Genomic DNA, 14,512 nt, shown 5'->3' on the forward strand with positions numbered 1-14,512 from the left:
GGAACCCCTCCTTCAGCCCAGCCCAGGTACTTCTCCCCAGCCTGAGATGCTGGTGCGAGAGAGGACTCGTGGGAGTCCTCTCTCTCTCTCCCTACCTCAGCCCTGGGGCAGCCTGCACCCCAAACCCCTCATCCCTGCCCCCCCACACACACATTCCCAACCCTCTACCCCAACCCTGAGCCCCCTCCCGCACACCAAACCGCTCATCCCTGACCCCACCCCAGAGCCTGCGCCCCAGCCCTGAGTCCCCTCCCACACTCCGAACCCCTCGGCCCCACCCCCACCACATGAATTTTGTTATGTGCACCAATATGAAGGTGATGTGTCACACATAACAAAATTCATTCTGCACATGGATGTAAAAAATTAGAGGGAACATTGGTCCCGACTAACCTAGATCATTTTGTGTCTGCTGCAGACTTTGCTACGCCATTGCTCGTGGAGTCTACGGCCAGAAGGGACCACGGGGATCCTCTAGTCTGGCCTGCTGCAGATCACAGGCATTCACTTTTGTTTGAAGAAAAGCATTTTTTTTTTTTTTTAAAGAAAAACATCCAACTTTTATTTTAAAATTGCCAGTGGTAGAGGATCCACCACAACCCTTGATGTGTTATTCCAGTGGCTAATAACCAGTGTTACAATTGTGTCTTGTTTCTAGTCTGTTTGTGTCTGTCAGCTTCCAGCCCCTGGACCTTTGTCCAGCGAAGAGCCCTCTACTACCAGATTTCTGTTTCTTGTGTAGGTTCATAGAGATGCTGATCAAGTCAACTTGCGCTTGGGAAAGCTCCTTGCTAATCCCAGGCAGCTGCTGGCTGGGTCATCTGGTCCCTAGCATTCCTGCCATAGCATGCAGTATAACACACCCACACCTGCCCCCTTTCCAAGGTCACAGGCAAGAGGTGAGGCCTGAAGAGGTGCTTGCAGCTTGGAAGAGCTGCCTGATTGTAGTCTCCTCAGCCCAACATTACTCTTTCTGCAGGGCCTGTACGGAGCCATGATGCCTGGGACAGTCACTGCTGTATCTCCACTCGCCCTTCCTTGCGCTCAGTACAGACGTATGTAGTGGGCCCAATCCTGCGGCTGCTGCAATGGGAACAGCGCATGGCCTGGACAGTGGGAGATGGGCTGGATTAATAATGGCTGTGTTCCTCTGCTGCTGGGCAGCCCCTGGGGCTCTGGGGAAAGCTCCCTGCCCCCATATCCTGAGGGAAAGCGCCAGAGCTTCTCTCGGGGTTTAGGAGCTCCACTCTCCGGCCCTGGGGACCTCCGCAGCCTCTGCAGGGCTGGACACGCTCACCCCGGTTTTCGCCTACGGCCTTGGGCCTCACCCACCAGCCAGAGCATCCGCTCCAGAGCCTGTGCCTGCCCTCTCCCTGCCCGGGAGAAGGCTGCGCCGTTAGCCTCTGCCTCCTGGGTTCCCAGCCAGGGCGCCTCGCAGGCAGGGAGAGGTTTTGCCACAGCGTGAGTGGGACACAGGAGGTAGATGGGTGGCTTGTGGGTAAGAGGGGAGCAGGGATCTGGAGGGGGTTCTGAATGTGTCATTTAGCGCAGAGCCCTCCCGCCAGCTCTGTATTGCGTTGCACTTTTCTCCTCACCTTCTTATTTACGCACTCCCTCTCCGTCGCCCCACAAAGTCACGGGACCTCCTGGTCAACCCCCTTCTGGCCCTAGCGAAACTGGCCAGCTATAAAACCAGAGTGAGGAGGTTGGCCGATGGAGTCTCCTGTGACTGTGGGGCGTATTTCAGGTCCTCCGTTCGTTCACGTATCCGGGCAGAGTTCCTCTGGGTGGCGTCCACTGGCTCCCTTGATGCCTTCGAGGAGGAGTGCGCGTTGTCCGGGGTTCTCTGCTCGGTGTCCCTGTCTGGTTCGCTTCATTTGACCCTTTGACCTCACTCCTGTCCCTGTTCTTTTATTAGTTGTCCCCCATAATTTTTTGGTCTCCAGGTCCTGTGGACCCCCCCTTAGGCTGGGGGGGATCCTTTAGCAGTGGGCTGTTAGCGACTGCAGGCCAAGTGCCCTCTCCACCCCCCACGCACAGAACAGAGACTGCAGGCCCTCCATCCCTGCGCCCCATCCCCGGACAGCAGCGGGGCTGGAGGGGGATGCTGCGCTCTCCAAACACATTGATCCCCTTGGAGGACAGCTAGGGTCAGATCAACAGGCAGCATGAGTGCTAGAATCGATGCCCATGTCCCTGCAGCCTCTGAGGACACGCCTGCTGAGGTATTAATCTGCTGCAAGGTTTATATGATCATTGTGTTTATCTTGGGTGACAAAGGAAGCAGGAGCTGCCTGATGCGACCTCTTTATGCTCAGCACAGGCGGGGACAAAACGTGTTCCTCGTTTCCAGCTCTTCAGTCTCTGGTCTGAGCCTGGAACACCACCCGGGGCCTGTACACAGTAGCACAGGGGCAGCATTTCATAGCGCGAGGGTAAATGCTACACAATTCAATCTGCCTGCACGGCCTCACTGGAGCAATAGCATTAACCTCTGCGCTGGAGCCTCTGCAGAAGGTGAAAGGGACGGGCTTTTCTGTTCCCTGCCAGAGATTCTGTTCCCAGTGACGCAAAGTCCTGGGCTGCAAGAGTTTATTGAAATGCACATCTCTAGGGGCAGCTCTCAGCTTGCTGTGGGCGCCTTCACCCTGCATTTCCTGAGGTCTGTGTGATCAAGTGGCTCCTAAAGCAGACGCAGCCCTGTCCCAAAGAGCTTTCTAGGACCAGAAGCACCATGTGAGGGCAACAAACTGCAGGGCTTCTAGGGGAGGGAGGGTATTGGAGCAGATATAACAGTGCGGTTACATAGGCTACTATCACTGACACAACTTTATCCCGGAGCTGGGCGAAAACATAAAATCATTGCTGCTAAGGCTTGCCAATGACACAGTAACTGGTGGGGTGGTGAATAATGATGGGGACAGGTAAGTTATACAGAGCCAGCTAGATCTCCGGGTGAGGTCGGCTCACTTGAATATGAGTGTTAATACAGCCAAATCCCAAGTCATAAATTGAATAACGAATGCAGACCACACTTAGATGATGGAGGACAGTAGTTTGCAAAGCATCAACTCTATAAAGGACTTAGGGGTCACAGTAGAAACCAATGAACGTAAGTTCCCAGTGGGATGCTGTGACGAAGACAGCACATGTGATCCTTGGTTACATAAGTGGGGGCAATACAGAGCAGAAGTAGGGAGTTACTGCCATTGTATACAACCGTTACTGGATACTATGTCAGTTCTGCTCTCCACACTTCAGAAAGGATGTTGACAAACTGACAAGGGTTCAGAAAAGAGTTACTAAAATAATGTATCATCTAGAAAAAGATGTGTTGTTTACCTTGCCACGACTGGTTCTGTGAGACATTTTGTCCATGTGGATCCCAGTCACGGCGCATGCACCTCATGTGCATGAGATCAGAATCTGGGACTAGCAGTATCTTTTGAGGCCACTCCTGAGCCCTACATGTCCTTCTAGCCCCACTGGCCATGGGCATAAAAAGCAGAATTGTCCCTACAGACTCTCAGCTCTCTCACCAACGCAGAGAACCAGGAGAGATTAACTCCAAAGGCGAGCAAGTCATGGGCTCCAGACAGACATCACTTCTCAAAGAACCACAGTTCCTGCCAGGGAAGTAACCATTCATTCTGTGTCAAAGTCCATGTGGCTCTACTTGTGCCTTGCTAGCAGGTCCCCGATTCACAGGCGGTGGGTGGAGCAGTCCTAGCCATACCTCACTAAATAAGGATTTCAGAACTGCTCTCCCGAATTTGGCTCTGATCTAGAGGCCAGATCCATAATGGTGTGTGAAAGTCTGGGCTGACTCCATGGGGCTGTTCAAAAGGTTGCTGGTATGGGAATGGGCCTTGGGCAAACCACAGAGGTTGGCTGAGCAGTAGTTGAGTGGGTCCCAATTCCTGTGGGGAGAGGGTAAACTTCCTAACTGGTAGACGGGTGTAATGGGCTGGGTTATCCAGGATAATGTCTCCAAGATGAGATGAGTTGACCCTGACCTGTTTTCCCAGTGACCCGAATAAACAGGATGGTTTTCTGAATGACTTTGTCATAAGTAATACAGAAGGGCTGTGGGAACATCTAAGGTGTGCAGCTTGGCTTCCCCTGGTTTGGGAGAAGAAAAACAGGAGAGTGGTGGTTTGGTTTAAATGAAAATCAGACACCACCTTGGTAAGGAACGTAGGGTGGGGTCCCAGCACCACTTTATCCCTATGGAGCACCGCGTAAGGAGAATCTGCCATCAGAGCTGGGAGCTCACCAGCCATTCTGGTGGAGGTGATAGCTACAGGAGGGCAGTTTTGAGTGTGAGGTGTCGAAGGGGCCTCCTATAAGACCCATCAGAACTGCACTGAAGGGTGGGTGGGAGCACCCGTACGGGCGGATATGTATGAGCCAGGCCTTTTAGAAATGTTGGAACACCGAGAGAAAACACTGTATGGGGCAGGGGGGCAAGCTGAAATAACAGCTAACTGGACCCTGACAGTGCTGATGGTTTTAAAGACCTAAGATCCCTCCTTCAGTATGCCATCATGCTGTGTGGCAGAGTGACTGTCACAGACCACAGAGTCCAGCTTCACCCTGGTCCCGTTCTGCTGAACATCTGCCCAAGTGGTTCTGGCTTATTGTCTAACCCCTGTTTACTGAGGGGAGCATTTCCAAAGGTGCCCACTGAGTTTTGGTGCTTAAGCTGAAACATGTGGGGTCTGATCTCCAGAGAGGCTGGGCGCCCTCAGCTCCAGGGGAAGCCAAGTGTGGACCAGCGCCTTGGTGAATCAGGAACCTGGGCCTGGATGGACAAAAGGAGTTAGGCACCTCGGTCCCAGTTTTGCACAAAACTCCCACTGAACCTTGTAGGTGCCTAGACTCACATAGACCCACCAGCAGCCAGCTCTCCCCCACCCTCCAAATCAACTCTTCCCCCTCCCTCCCAGCACCTCCCACCCGCCATGATCAGCTGTTTTACGGCGTATAGGAGGTGCGGGGAGGAGTGGGGACGGGGCGTGCTCAGGGAGGCGGCGGAACGGGTCAGAAGAGGTGGGGCAGGGATGGGAGCTTGGGGGAATGGTGGGGATGGGGCCTAGGGTGGAGCAGGGGTGGGAAGAGGCAGGGTGGGGGTGGGTGCTTGGGAGCAGGGCCTGGGGCAGAGTGGGGGTGTGAGCACCCGGGGCCCAGAGGAAGCCAGAGCCTGTGTGTCTGCGGTAAAATTCCCTTGGCACCTATTTTTCCACCTTGGAGCAGGTGCACTGTTGCCTCCCTCTAGGCATCTGCACACCTATCTCCCACCTAAGCACCAGAGCGAGTCCCAGGCTGGGGGAAGGTAGGCGTCGGCTGCCTAAGTCACATGCGGGGACTGATCCAGTAGGTGCCCTCAGGGGGTGGAGGAGGAGAGGGGAGGTGCTGGTTCGGGGAGAAGGGATTTGAGCTACCTGGCAGGTGAGCTCTAACCACTGGGCTGTGGAATACTCTGATGGGGGCCTGCTCAGTCTCTCCTGTGAACTCTGGATAATTCATCTGGGCTGGGGATCGAGGGCACACAAAGGTGAGAAGACTCACTCAGCCAGGGTGTGGGTGACCCAGGATCCAGGCCCCCTGCCCCAGAAAGCAAAGAGCAGGATTAAAAGGTTAATTTTCACCCTGGCTGAAGTTAACAGCAACAAGGCTCAGTACTGGTCCTGCATTGTTTACTATATTTATTAATGAGTCGGAAAGGGGAGAGAGCGTCACAAAGGGATGGTTAAGGGGTGACGACACAGACCAGGGCTGGCCTTACCATGAGGTGAACTGAGGCGGCCGCCTCAGGTGCCAGACTGCGGGGGGCCACTAGGACCCAGAGTGTAGAACATTGTGTCTGCTGCGGGTGCACATGTATTCTCTCTGCTCTAGATGCACAGCGATGGTGGAGTGCTGGGCTGGAGGCAGGAGGCACAAGAGACATCACAGGCAGGCAGGAGAAAAGGGGAGAGGGAATAACAGAAAGCAGCAGGAGCTGCAGGGAGAGAGAAGAGGAGGAGCCTCTTATGTACCTCTCCAGCACCCCCAGGAGCCTGGACTGATTCACACCAGCTTCTCAGGGAGCTTCCTGTTTCCTGATGCTTCCCTGGACCCACTTGAGGAGAACAGGCAGTCAACTGAAGGAGTAGGAGCCAGTTAGGCCCTTAAGATGCTGATATCTTCCCTCACTCAGGCCCTGCTACCAGCCTGCTTATTTGTCCCCTTCAATGGAGTGTTGAGAGCCACTCTAGCTGGCACAGAACAGCCGTCATGAGTGAAAGAGGAAAACGCCCCTCTGGGGCAGCATTCAGAAACGGAAAGCAAGCAAAGGAAGCTTTTCTATCTGAGCTCTCTGAGATACAGTAACTCCTCACTTAACAGTGTAGTTCTGTTCCTGAAAAATGCGACTTTAAGCGAAACGATGTTAAGCGAATCCAATTTCCCCATAAGAATTAATGTAAATGAGGGGGTTAGGTTCCAGGGAAATTTTTTTCATCAGACAAAAGACTCTATTTATATATATATATATACACACACACACACAGTATAAGTTTTAAACAAACAATACTGGTACACAGTGATGATGACTGTGAAGCTTGGTTGAGGTGGAGGAGTCAGAGGGTGGGATATTTCCCTTACTGCTAAATGATGAACTAGCAATTGGCTGAGCCCTCAAGGGTTAACTCTCACTCTACAAGGCAGCAGGAATGGAGGGAGGGGGTATGTGTGTGTGAGAGAGATGCGCATTTCCCCTTTAAGTACACGGCCTTGTTAATTAGATCGGCTTGCTGAGACCGCGGCTGCTGCCAGCTCCCTCTGTCCTGAGCCCTGGTGTGTCCCCCCCCCCGCTCTATGGAAGATGGGGTAAGTGGGGTGCAGGCGCAGGGCGGAGGGGGACACCCTGACATTAGCCCCCCTCTTCCTTCCCTCCCCCTGCACAGCAAGCAGGAGTCTTGGGGAGCAGCTCCAAGGCACAGGGCAGGAGCAGCACATGGCCGTGCGGGGAGGGACACAGCTGAACTGCCGGCAGCTGCTGCACAGGGAACTTAGGGGAGCAGGGAGCTGATGGGGGGGGCTGCCGGTCCACCCTGGTTCCAAGCCCCCACCAGCTAGCTGCAACGGGCTGCTCTTCCTGCAAGCAGTAGACAAAGCAGGCGGCTGCCAAGACGTTAGAAGGGAGCATTACTGGGGCAGCTCCAGGCACCAGTGCACCAAGCACGTGCCTGGGGCGGCAAACCGCAGGGGGCGGCGTGCTGGTCGCCGTGAGGGCGGCAGTCAGGCTGCCTTCGGCAGCATGCTTGAAGGAGGTCTGCCAGGCTTCGGCGGCAATTTGGTGGCGGGTACGCCGAAGGCGCAGGACCGGCGGACCTCCCGCAGGCATGCCGCCGAAGGCTGCCTCACTGATGTGTTTGGGGCAGCAAAATACATAGAGCCGCCCCTGAGCATTACACAACTTTAAATGAGCATGTTCCCTAATTGATCAGCAACGAAACAACGTTAATTGGGCCGACTTTAAGTGAGGAGTTACTGTACATAGAGACAAATGTTCACGCTGAGCCTTCCAGCCCCAGTGAGGATGTGAGTGGTGAGGAGATGCCTGATCTTCCAGTTAGTCAGAGTGCAGGTGACCCGGCAGCTACTGCAGCATCCATATCTCCATCTCAAATGGATGGAACCATGCACATTCCTGAAGAAAAGTGTAGATCAGAGAAGAGTGTGATGGAGGTGCAAGAAATGGCTGCTGCTGAGTTTAGTTCCTTAAGTCTAGATGATCCAGGCCTCCGGACCCACTTGAGCAGTAGCCTGAGGGACTTCCTTGTACTGCATGGGCCACAGCAAGTGAAAAACTTCATGTTCCCCAAAGACAATGAAAATAGACGTTTCCATCCAACACATTACTGGTGTGAAATCCATAATGGTGACAAAGTGGAGAGGCCATGGCTTATGTACTCAAAAACCCAGAATGCTGCATACTGTTTTTGTTGCAAACTCTTCCAGTCTAATGTTCCAGCCACGTCAGGTTCTACAGGAACAAAGGACTGGAAAAAATCTGGCTAGAAATCTGGCATGCCGTGAGAAGGCAGTGAATCACCAGAGAGCATTCCATAGGTGGAAAGAGCTTGAGATGAGACTAAGGTTAAAGGCCACCATAGATGATCAGCATCAAGAGAAGATTGCATCAGAGTCTCTTTACTGGCAAAATGTTCTGAAAAGGCTCATTGCCATTGTGAGAATGCTTGCTACCCAAAACCTAGCACTGCGTGGCACTTCAGATCAGCTGTATGTGCCAAACAATGAACACTCCCTTAAAATTGTGGAGCTGATGGCTGAGTTTGATGCTGTACTCCAGGAGCATCTAAGAAGAGTCACCACCCAAGAATTGTACACACACCACTACCTTGGAAAAACAATTCAAAACAAGATCATACCGTTACTGGCAACAAAAGTCAAACAGAAGATTGTGGCAGATCTGAAGTCAGCAAGATATTACTCTGTTATTCTGGACTTCACAACTGACATCAGCCATACAGAACAAATTACTTTAATGGTGTGTTTTGTAACAACAACAGAACCTAGTGAAAATGTCCCTGCAATGGTGACTGTCAGAGAGCATTTTCTAGAATTTATTGACATTGATGATACTACAGGAGCTGGTATGACAAATGTGCTTCTTAAAAAGCTGGAAGATACAGGAATTGCGATAGCTGACATGAGAGGTCAGGGCTACGATAATGGTGCCAACATGAGAGGAAAGAACAGAGGAGTGCAGACACGGATCCGAGAGTTAAACCCTCAAGCTTTTTTTGTCCCAGTTCTCATTCATGGAGCTTGGTGGTCAGTGATGCAGCATCAGCTTCTAGTGAGGCTGCTGAATTTTTTAATGTAATTCAAAGCATCTCTGTATTTTTCTCGGCATCAACTCATCGATGGCAAATTTTGAAGCAACATCTGGGAACATCCTCTCTGACACTGAAACCACTGAGTGCCACTCGATGGGAAAGTCGAGTGGAGGCGATAGAGCCTATCAAACACCAAATTGGGAAGATAGATGATGCCATAGTTGCCATTATGGAGGATAATGCTATGACAGGAACTGTTCATGGGAGAACAGTGGCAGAGGGAAATGGAATCACCAGAAACATACATAACTTCAAATTTCTGTGTGGCTGAGTGTTGTGGCATGACAAACTGTTTGAAATAAATGTTGTAAGCAAGAGACTCCAAGGTGTTGTCCTTGATATATCTGGAGCAATGGAACAACTGGACAAAGCAAAGTCATACCTACAGTCTTACCGGTCAGATGAGAGATTTCAAAACGTTCTGAAGAATGCACACAAGTTGGCAGAGGAACTTCACACTGAAGCTATTTTCCCACCGATTCAAGAATACAAGAGTCACCGAAGAAGAAGACATTTTGATTACGAGGCACGGGATAATCCCATAAGAGACCCCAAACGACAATTCAAAGTTGAATTCTTTAACCAGGTGCTAGATTGTGCAATACAGTCAGTTCATAGAATCATAGAATCATAGATTATAGGACTGGAAGGGACCTCGAGAGGTCATCGAGTCCAGTCCCCTGCCCGCATGGCAGGACCAAATACTGTCTAGACCATCCCTGATAGACATTTATCTAACCTACTCTTAAATATCTCCAGAGACGGAGATTCCACAACCTCCCTAGGCAATTTGTTCCAGTGTTTAACCACCCTGACAGTTAGGAACTTTTTCCTAATGTCCAACCTAGACCTCCCTTGCTGCAGTTTAAACCCATTGTTTCTGGTTCTAGTTGAATGTTTCATGCAGCTCAAGGAACACAGCAATATATTTTGGATGTTGTATGCTATTCCAAAACTCCTCACTATACCTGAAGAAGACCTACACCAGCAATGCAGGGCACAAGAGACAGTGTTGACACATGATGACATCCGCGATATTGATGTGAGTGATTGCGGTGATGAACTGAAAGCCCTTTCAAAATACATTTCAGCAGGATCAACTCCAAAGGCTTTTCTGGAATATATGTGCACGAATAAGATGACCACCTTCTTTCCAAATGCTTTTGTTGCTCTGTGCATACTTCTAACACTTCCTGTACCAGTTGCCAGTGGAGAACGCAGCTTCTCCAAGCTGAAGTTAATAAAAACACATCTACGCTCCACAATGACACAGGAGAGGCTGGTCGGCCTTGCAACCATCTCAGTAGAGCATGAGTTGGCCCAGACTGTGGACCTTCAGGAAGCAGTTCAAATCTTTGCAACCAAGAAGGCACGGAAAGCACCACTTTGATTATTCAGACAGATAAAAATGCCAGTGTTTACTATGCAGACAAGAAAAGTTACATTTGCTGTTCAGGCATTTGAAAGTTAAATGTTACTTAACATTTTTGAACAAGGCATTTTAAGTTATTAGTTCTCCTTTATTGGGGTAGGTAGCAGAGCAGGACAATGAGAGGAGTAGAACAGGAAGACGGCAGAATTGAGACCTTTCAAAGTTTTGGCCCAAGCAAGGGGACATGGGGGCGTCATTTGAGCTCCCGTCTCAGTTGCCAAAATGTTGTGGGCTGGCCCTGAGACAGACTATAAGTACCTACATGGGGAACAAATATTTGATAACGGGCACTTCAGTCTAGCAGAGGCAGGGCTAACACAAGCCAATGGCTGGAAGCAGAAGCTAGACAAATTCAGACTGGAAATAAGGCATGATTTTATTAACACTCACGATAATTAACCACTGGAACAACTTATCAAGGGCTCTGGTGGTTTCTCCCCCACTGGCAGTTTTTTAAATAAAAATGTGATGTTTCTCTAAAAGATCTGCTCTAGTTCCAACAGAAATTAATGCAGGGAAGTCCTAGGGCTTGTGTTACGCCGGCGGTCAGAGGAGGTGATCACAAGGGTCCCTTCTGGCCTTGGGATGTATGAATCGATGAACAGTGAAGTAGCAAAATCTGCAGCTGACACAAAATTCTTTAGGTCAGTCAGGACCAGAGAGAGCCGTGAGGAACGTCAGCGAGACCTAACCCAGCTGGGCAATGGGCAATCTGGCGGCAAATTAGGTTGAGTGGTGATAAATGCAAAGTAAGGCACATTGGCGGGAAACGTTTAAACAATCTGTACACTTTACAGGGTTCTAAATTAAACTGTACCAGCCCACAAAAGGGTCGTGGGTGTCACTGTAGACAGCTCAATGAAATCTCTGCTCAATGTGGAGCTGCTGGCAAAAAACCCAAACAACCTTGTGTTGAGTTGCACAAGGAATGGGATAGAGAATAATATGATGAATAGTCTAATGCACTTCAATCTCCCTGGCCACACAATAGCAGATGTAAAGGTAGCCATCTTACCGCAAAAAAACTTCAGGACCAGACTCCAAAGAGAAACTGCTGAGCTCCAGTTCATTTGCAAATTTGACACCATCAGATCAGGATTAAACAAAGACTGTGAATGGCTATCCAACTACAGAAGCAGCTTCTCCTCCCTTGGTGTTCACACCTCAACTGCTAGCAGAGCACCTCACCCTCCCTGATTGAACTAACCTCATTATCTCCATACTGATTTATACCTGCCTCTGGAGATTTCCATTACTTGCATCTGAAGAAGTGAGGTTCTTACCCACGAAAGCGTATGCTCCAATACGTCTGTTAGTCCATAAGGTGCCACAGGACTCTCTGTTGCTTTTTACAGATTCAGACTAACACGGCTACCCCTCTGATACTAGTCTAATGCCGTTATATATATAAATAGTGCAGCTTCAGCCAGATCCTGTATGCAGTGATCGTCTCCCATCTCCAGGGATACTGCAAAGCCTGAGGGGCCCAGAGAAGAGCAAGGAGAGTGATCAAGGACATGAAAAAGAGATCAGAACGACTCGGATTGTTACCTCAGGAGAGGAATAAGAGGAGCTATGATGGAAGTACCTTCAATAAAGACTGGTCTAAGGCAGGTAGATTGAGAGCTCGTGTTCTCCCTGTCTCATAACCCAAGAAAAAAGGGACAGTAAGAGAAACTGAAAGTGGGAAATTCAAAACGGATAAAAGGAAATATGTTTTCACATAAGGTATAATCAGCCCATGGAATTCACTGCCATAGGAAGTCATTGAGGCCAAGCGTTAGCATTCAGAAAGGGACTGGAGCTATATGGATAACAAGAATAGCCAGAGTTGTCATCGTTAATGATAAAAGTTCTGGCAGGAAGCCTAAACTTCCTGCTTCCGGTTTTAAGATGATCTGTAATTATTAGAGACCAGGATGAGGACTAAAGTGTGGGGCAGATTATCCCATAACTGCGGCGGTGGTGTTCTCTGACCTTCCTCTGCGGCACTGGTACCAGCCGCACCATATTGTGCTAGATGGGCCTTGGGTTTGGCATCTGTGCTCCTAAAAACTGGCCCACACTCCAGCAAATAGAGCTGACCTGAAGCTCTTAATTTCTGCTTTATAAATAAGCAAAGCAGATGGCTAAAGGGAATGTTAGTAACTTTCTTGTACTTACAGTGTGGGCTTGCTGGGGCTTCAGTGATGTAGGGACCTGGTGCAGGCCGTCTGCATGTGGTGTATTTCACCCTACAGATTAAATTGTGATCTCTAGTAGAAAAGGAAAAGGTAATGCACCTTCCCCGGGTTGTGCAGACTGTGGTGTGATGTTCCGAAGAGGCCAGGACTTGCCCCCAGAGCTAACCAGCAACACCCAGCTGCAGTGGCCGGGCTTTGCTGAGTGCACCCAGCACCAGGAGGCAGGAGCTTGGAACTCTACTGATCAATCAATTGTGTTTTGGTAAAACAGAGTCAGTCCCTTCCCCCCCCCCCCCCCCCCCCAGCCACACAAGCAGGGGCAATGAAGTTACACCAGGGATGAATTGGGGTCAATGGGGCTGCTTGTGTGAATATGGTAAACAAGATTTGTTCTTCAGCAAGGAGGGGGAACTTCGCGGTTTACATGGCAGCTAAGCCAGGGCGCTCCGTTCTCCCGTGCTTGGTGCGGCAGAGGGGCCCCACTGGCGCCTGCGGAGAGCGGGCGGGGACGGATCTAGGTAGCCCGTCTCGGGGGGTTCTTCTGCCTTCACACGCAGGAAATCAGAACCGATTCCCAAGCGCTCTCCCGGGGGCGGGGGGCAAAGGGGCTGCGGGGACGGAGAGAGCAGCACGGGGCGAGCCCCGGGAGCCCGGCCGGGGCTGGAGGGCTCGGATCACTGCGGAACCTCCTTCCTCTTGTAATCTCGGCTTTAAAACCCGAGCGCTGCTGGAGTCCCTGCTCGCTCCGCGCTGCAGCAAGGTGCTCCCGCAGCCCGACGCTTGCTGCAGTCCTCGCCCCCGGGGCCCCTTTGCATTGCACGGGCTTTGCCACTGGGTTACACCCCAGCCACGCACCGAGCAGCCGCGGCCGGGTCCCCTCCTGCACCTGCCGTGCGCCGGGCCGGGACCAGCCCCGTGCAAAGCTGGACAGAGGAACCCCTGCCCGGCCCCGCGCCCTCCATCGGCCCGGCCCCGCGCCCTCCCCTGCCCTGCCCGGCCCCGCGCCCTCCCCTGGCCCCTGCCCGGCCCGGCCCCGCGCCCTCCCCTGGCCCCTGCCCGGCCCGGCCCCGCGCCCTCCCCTGGCCCGGCCCGGCCCCGCGCCCTCCCCTGGCCCGGCCCTGCCCTGCCCGGCCCCGCGCCCTCCCCTGGCCCCTGCCCGGCCCGGCCCGACCCGCACTCACTTGCCCGCACCAGGCAGAGGTCGCAGCTGAACAGCACCAGCACGGCCGAGTTGAGGCAGGCGGGGAAGGGGGCCATGGCCCCAAGGACGGGGCAGCCCGCTGGGGCCGCAGGAACCCCGGGCTCCGTGTCCGGCGCGGCGGGTTCGGCCCCCTGCCCCGGTGCGCAGGGACGGGGGCGCGGCCGGGGCATCAGCCTCACAGCGGGGCGGCCCCGCCGGGACAGGGCCGCGGGGCTCCCCGCGCCGGCTGCCCTGGGGCTCCCCGCCGGCGCCCCGCACGGGAGCCCGACGCAGCGCTGGCAGCGAGCCGGGGGGCAGCCGCGCTCTCCTCCATCAATGCCGCGCCCAGGGGAGCCGGGCGCGCAGCGCAGCGCAGCGGGGCACGGGCAGGACGCGGCTGGCACCGGCCTGAGCGCAGCGCGCAGGCTGGACACAGGCGGGACCTGCGGGGCCAGCACCACGGACTGCTCCGCCCAGGCCCCCTCCCTCGCCCTCCCCCGCGCCGGGCGGCTCCTCCCTCCAGGATCCCCCCCACCCCGGAGCCCCGGGCGGCTCCTCCCCCCAGTGCCCCCCCCCCAGCCCCGGGCGGCTCCTCCCCCCAGGACCCCCCCCCCCAGCCCCGGGCGGCTCCTTCCCCCAGGATCCCCCCCCCCCAGCCCCGGGCGGCTCCTCCCCCCAGGATCCCCCCCCCCCGGAGCCCCGGGCGGCTCCTCCCCCCCGTACCCCCCCCCGGAGCCCCGGGCGGCTCCTCCCCCCAGGACCCCCCCCGGAGCCCCGGGTGGCTCCTCCCCCCAGTGCCCCCCCCCCG

General features: G+C 53.4%; 1 protein-coding gene across 2 annotated transcripts in view; it reads right to left on the reverse strand.

Moving 5' to 3' along the window:
* The window catches only part of FNDC4 (fibronectin type III domain containing 4), a 41,409-nt gene extending 27,370 nt beyond the window's left edge, over positions 1-14,039 (reverse strand). The window contains exons 1-2 of one of the 2 annotated variants that reach the window (XM_065590028.1): positions 13,706-13,841; positions 12,505-12,596 (exon numbers count right to left, since the gene is read on the reverse strand). Coding sequence is in view for 1 of the 2 variants with exons in the window: in XM_065590026.1 (XP_065446098.1) it covers positions 13,706-13,895 (190 nt within the window). In the remaining variant the exon portion in view is untranslated. Of the gene's footprint in view, positions 1-12,504; positions 12,597-13,705 lie in introns of both variants that reach the window. The other variant, XM_065590026.1, reaches the window with a different exon arrangement.
* Between the last annotated feature and the right edge of the window lie 473 nt (positions 14,040-14,512).

The sequence above is a fragment of the Chrysemys picta genome, chromosome 3 (assembly GCF_011386835.1).
Source record: "Chrysemys picta bellii isolate R12L10 chromosome 3, ASM1138683v2, whole genome shotgun sequence".
In the NCBI taxonomy this organism is placed as follows: Eukaryota; Metazoa; Chordata; order Testudines; family Emydidae; genus Chrysemys; species Chrysemys picta.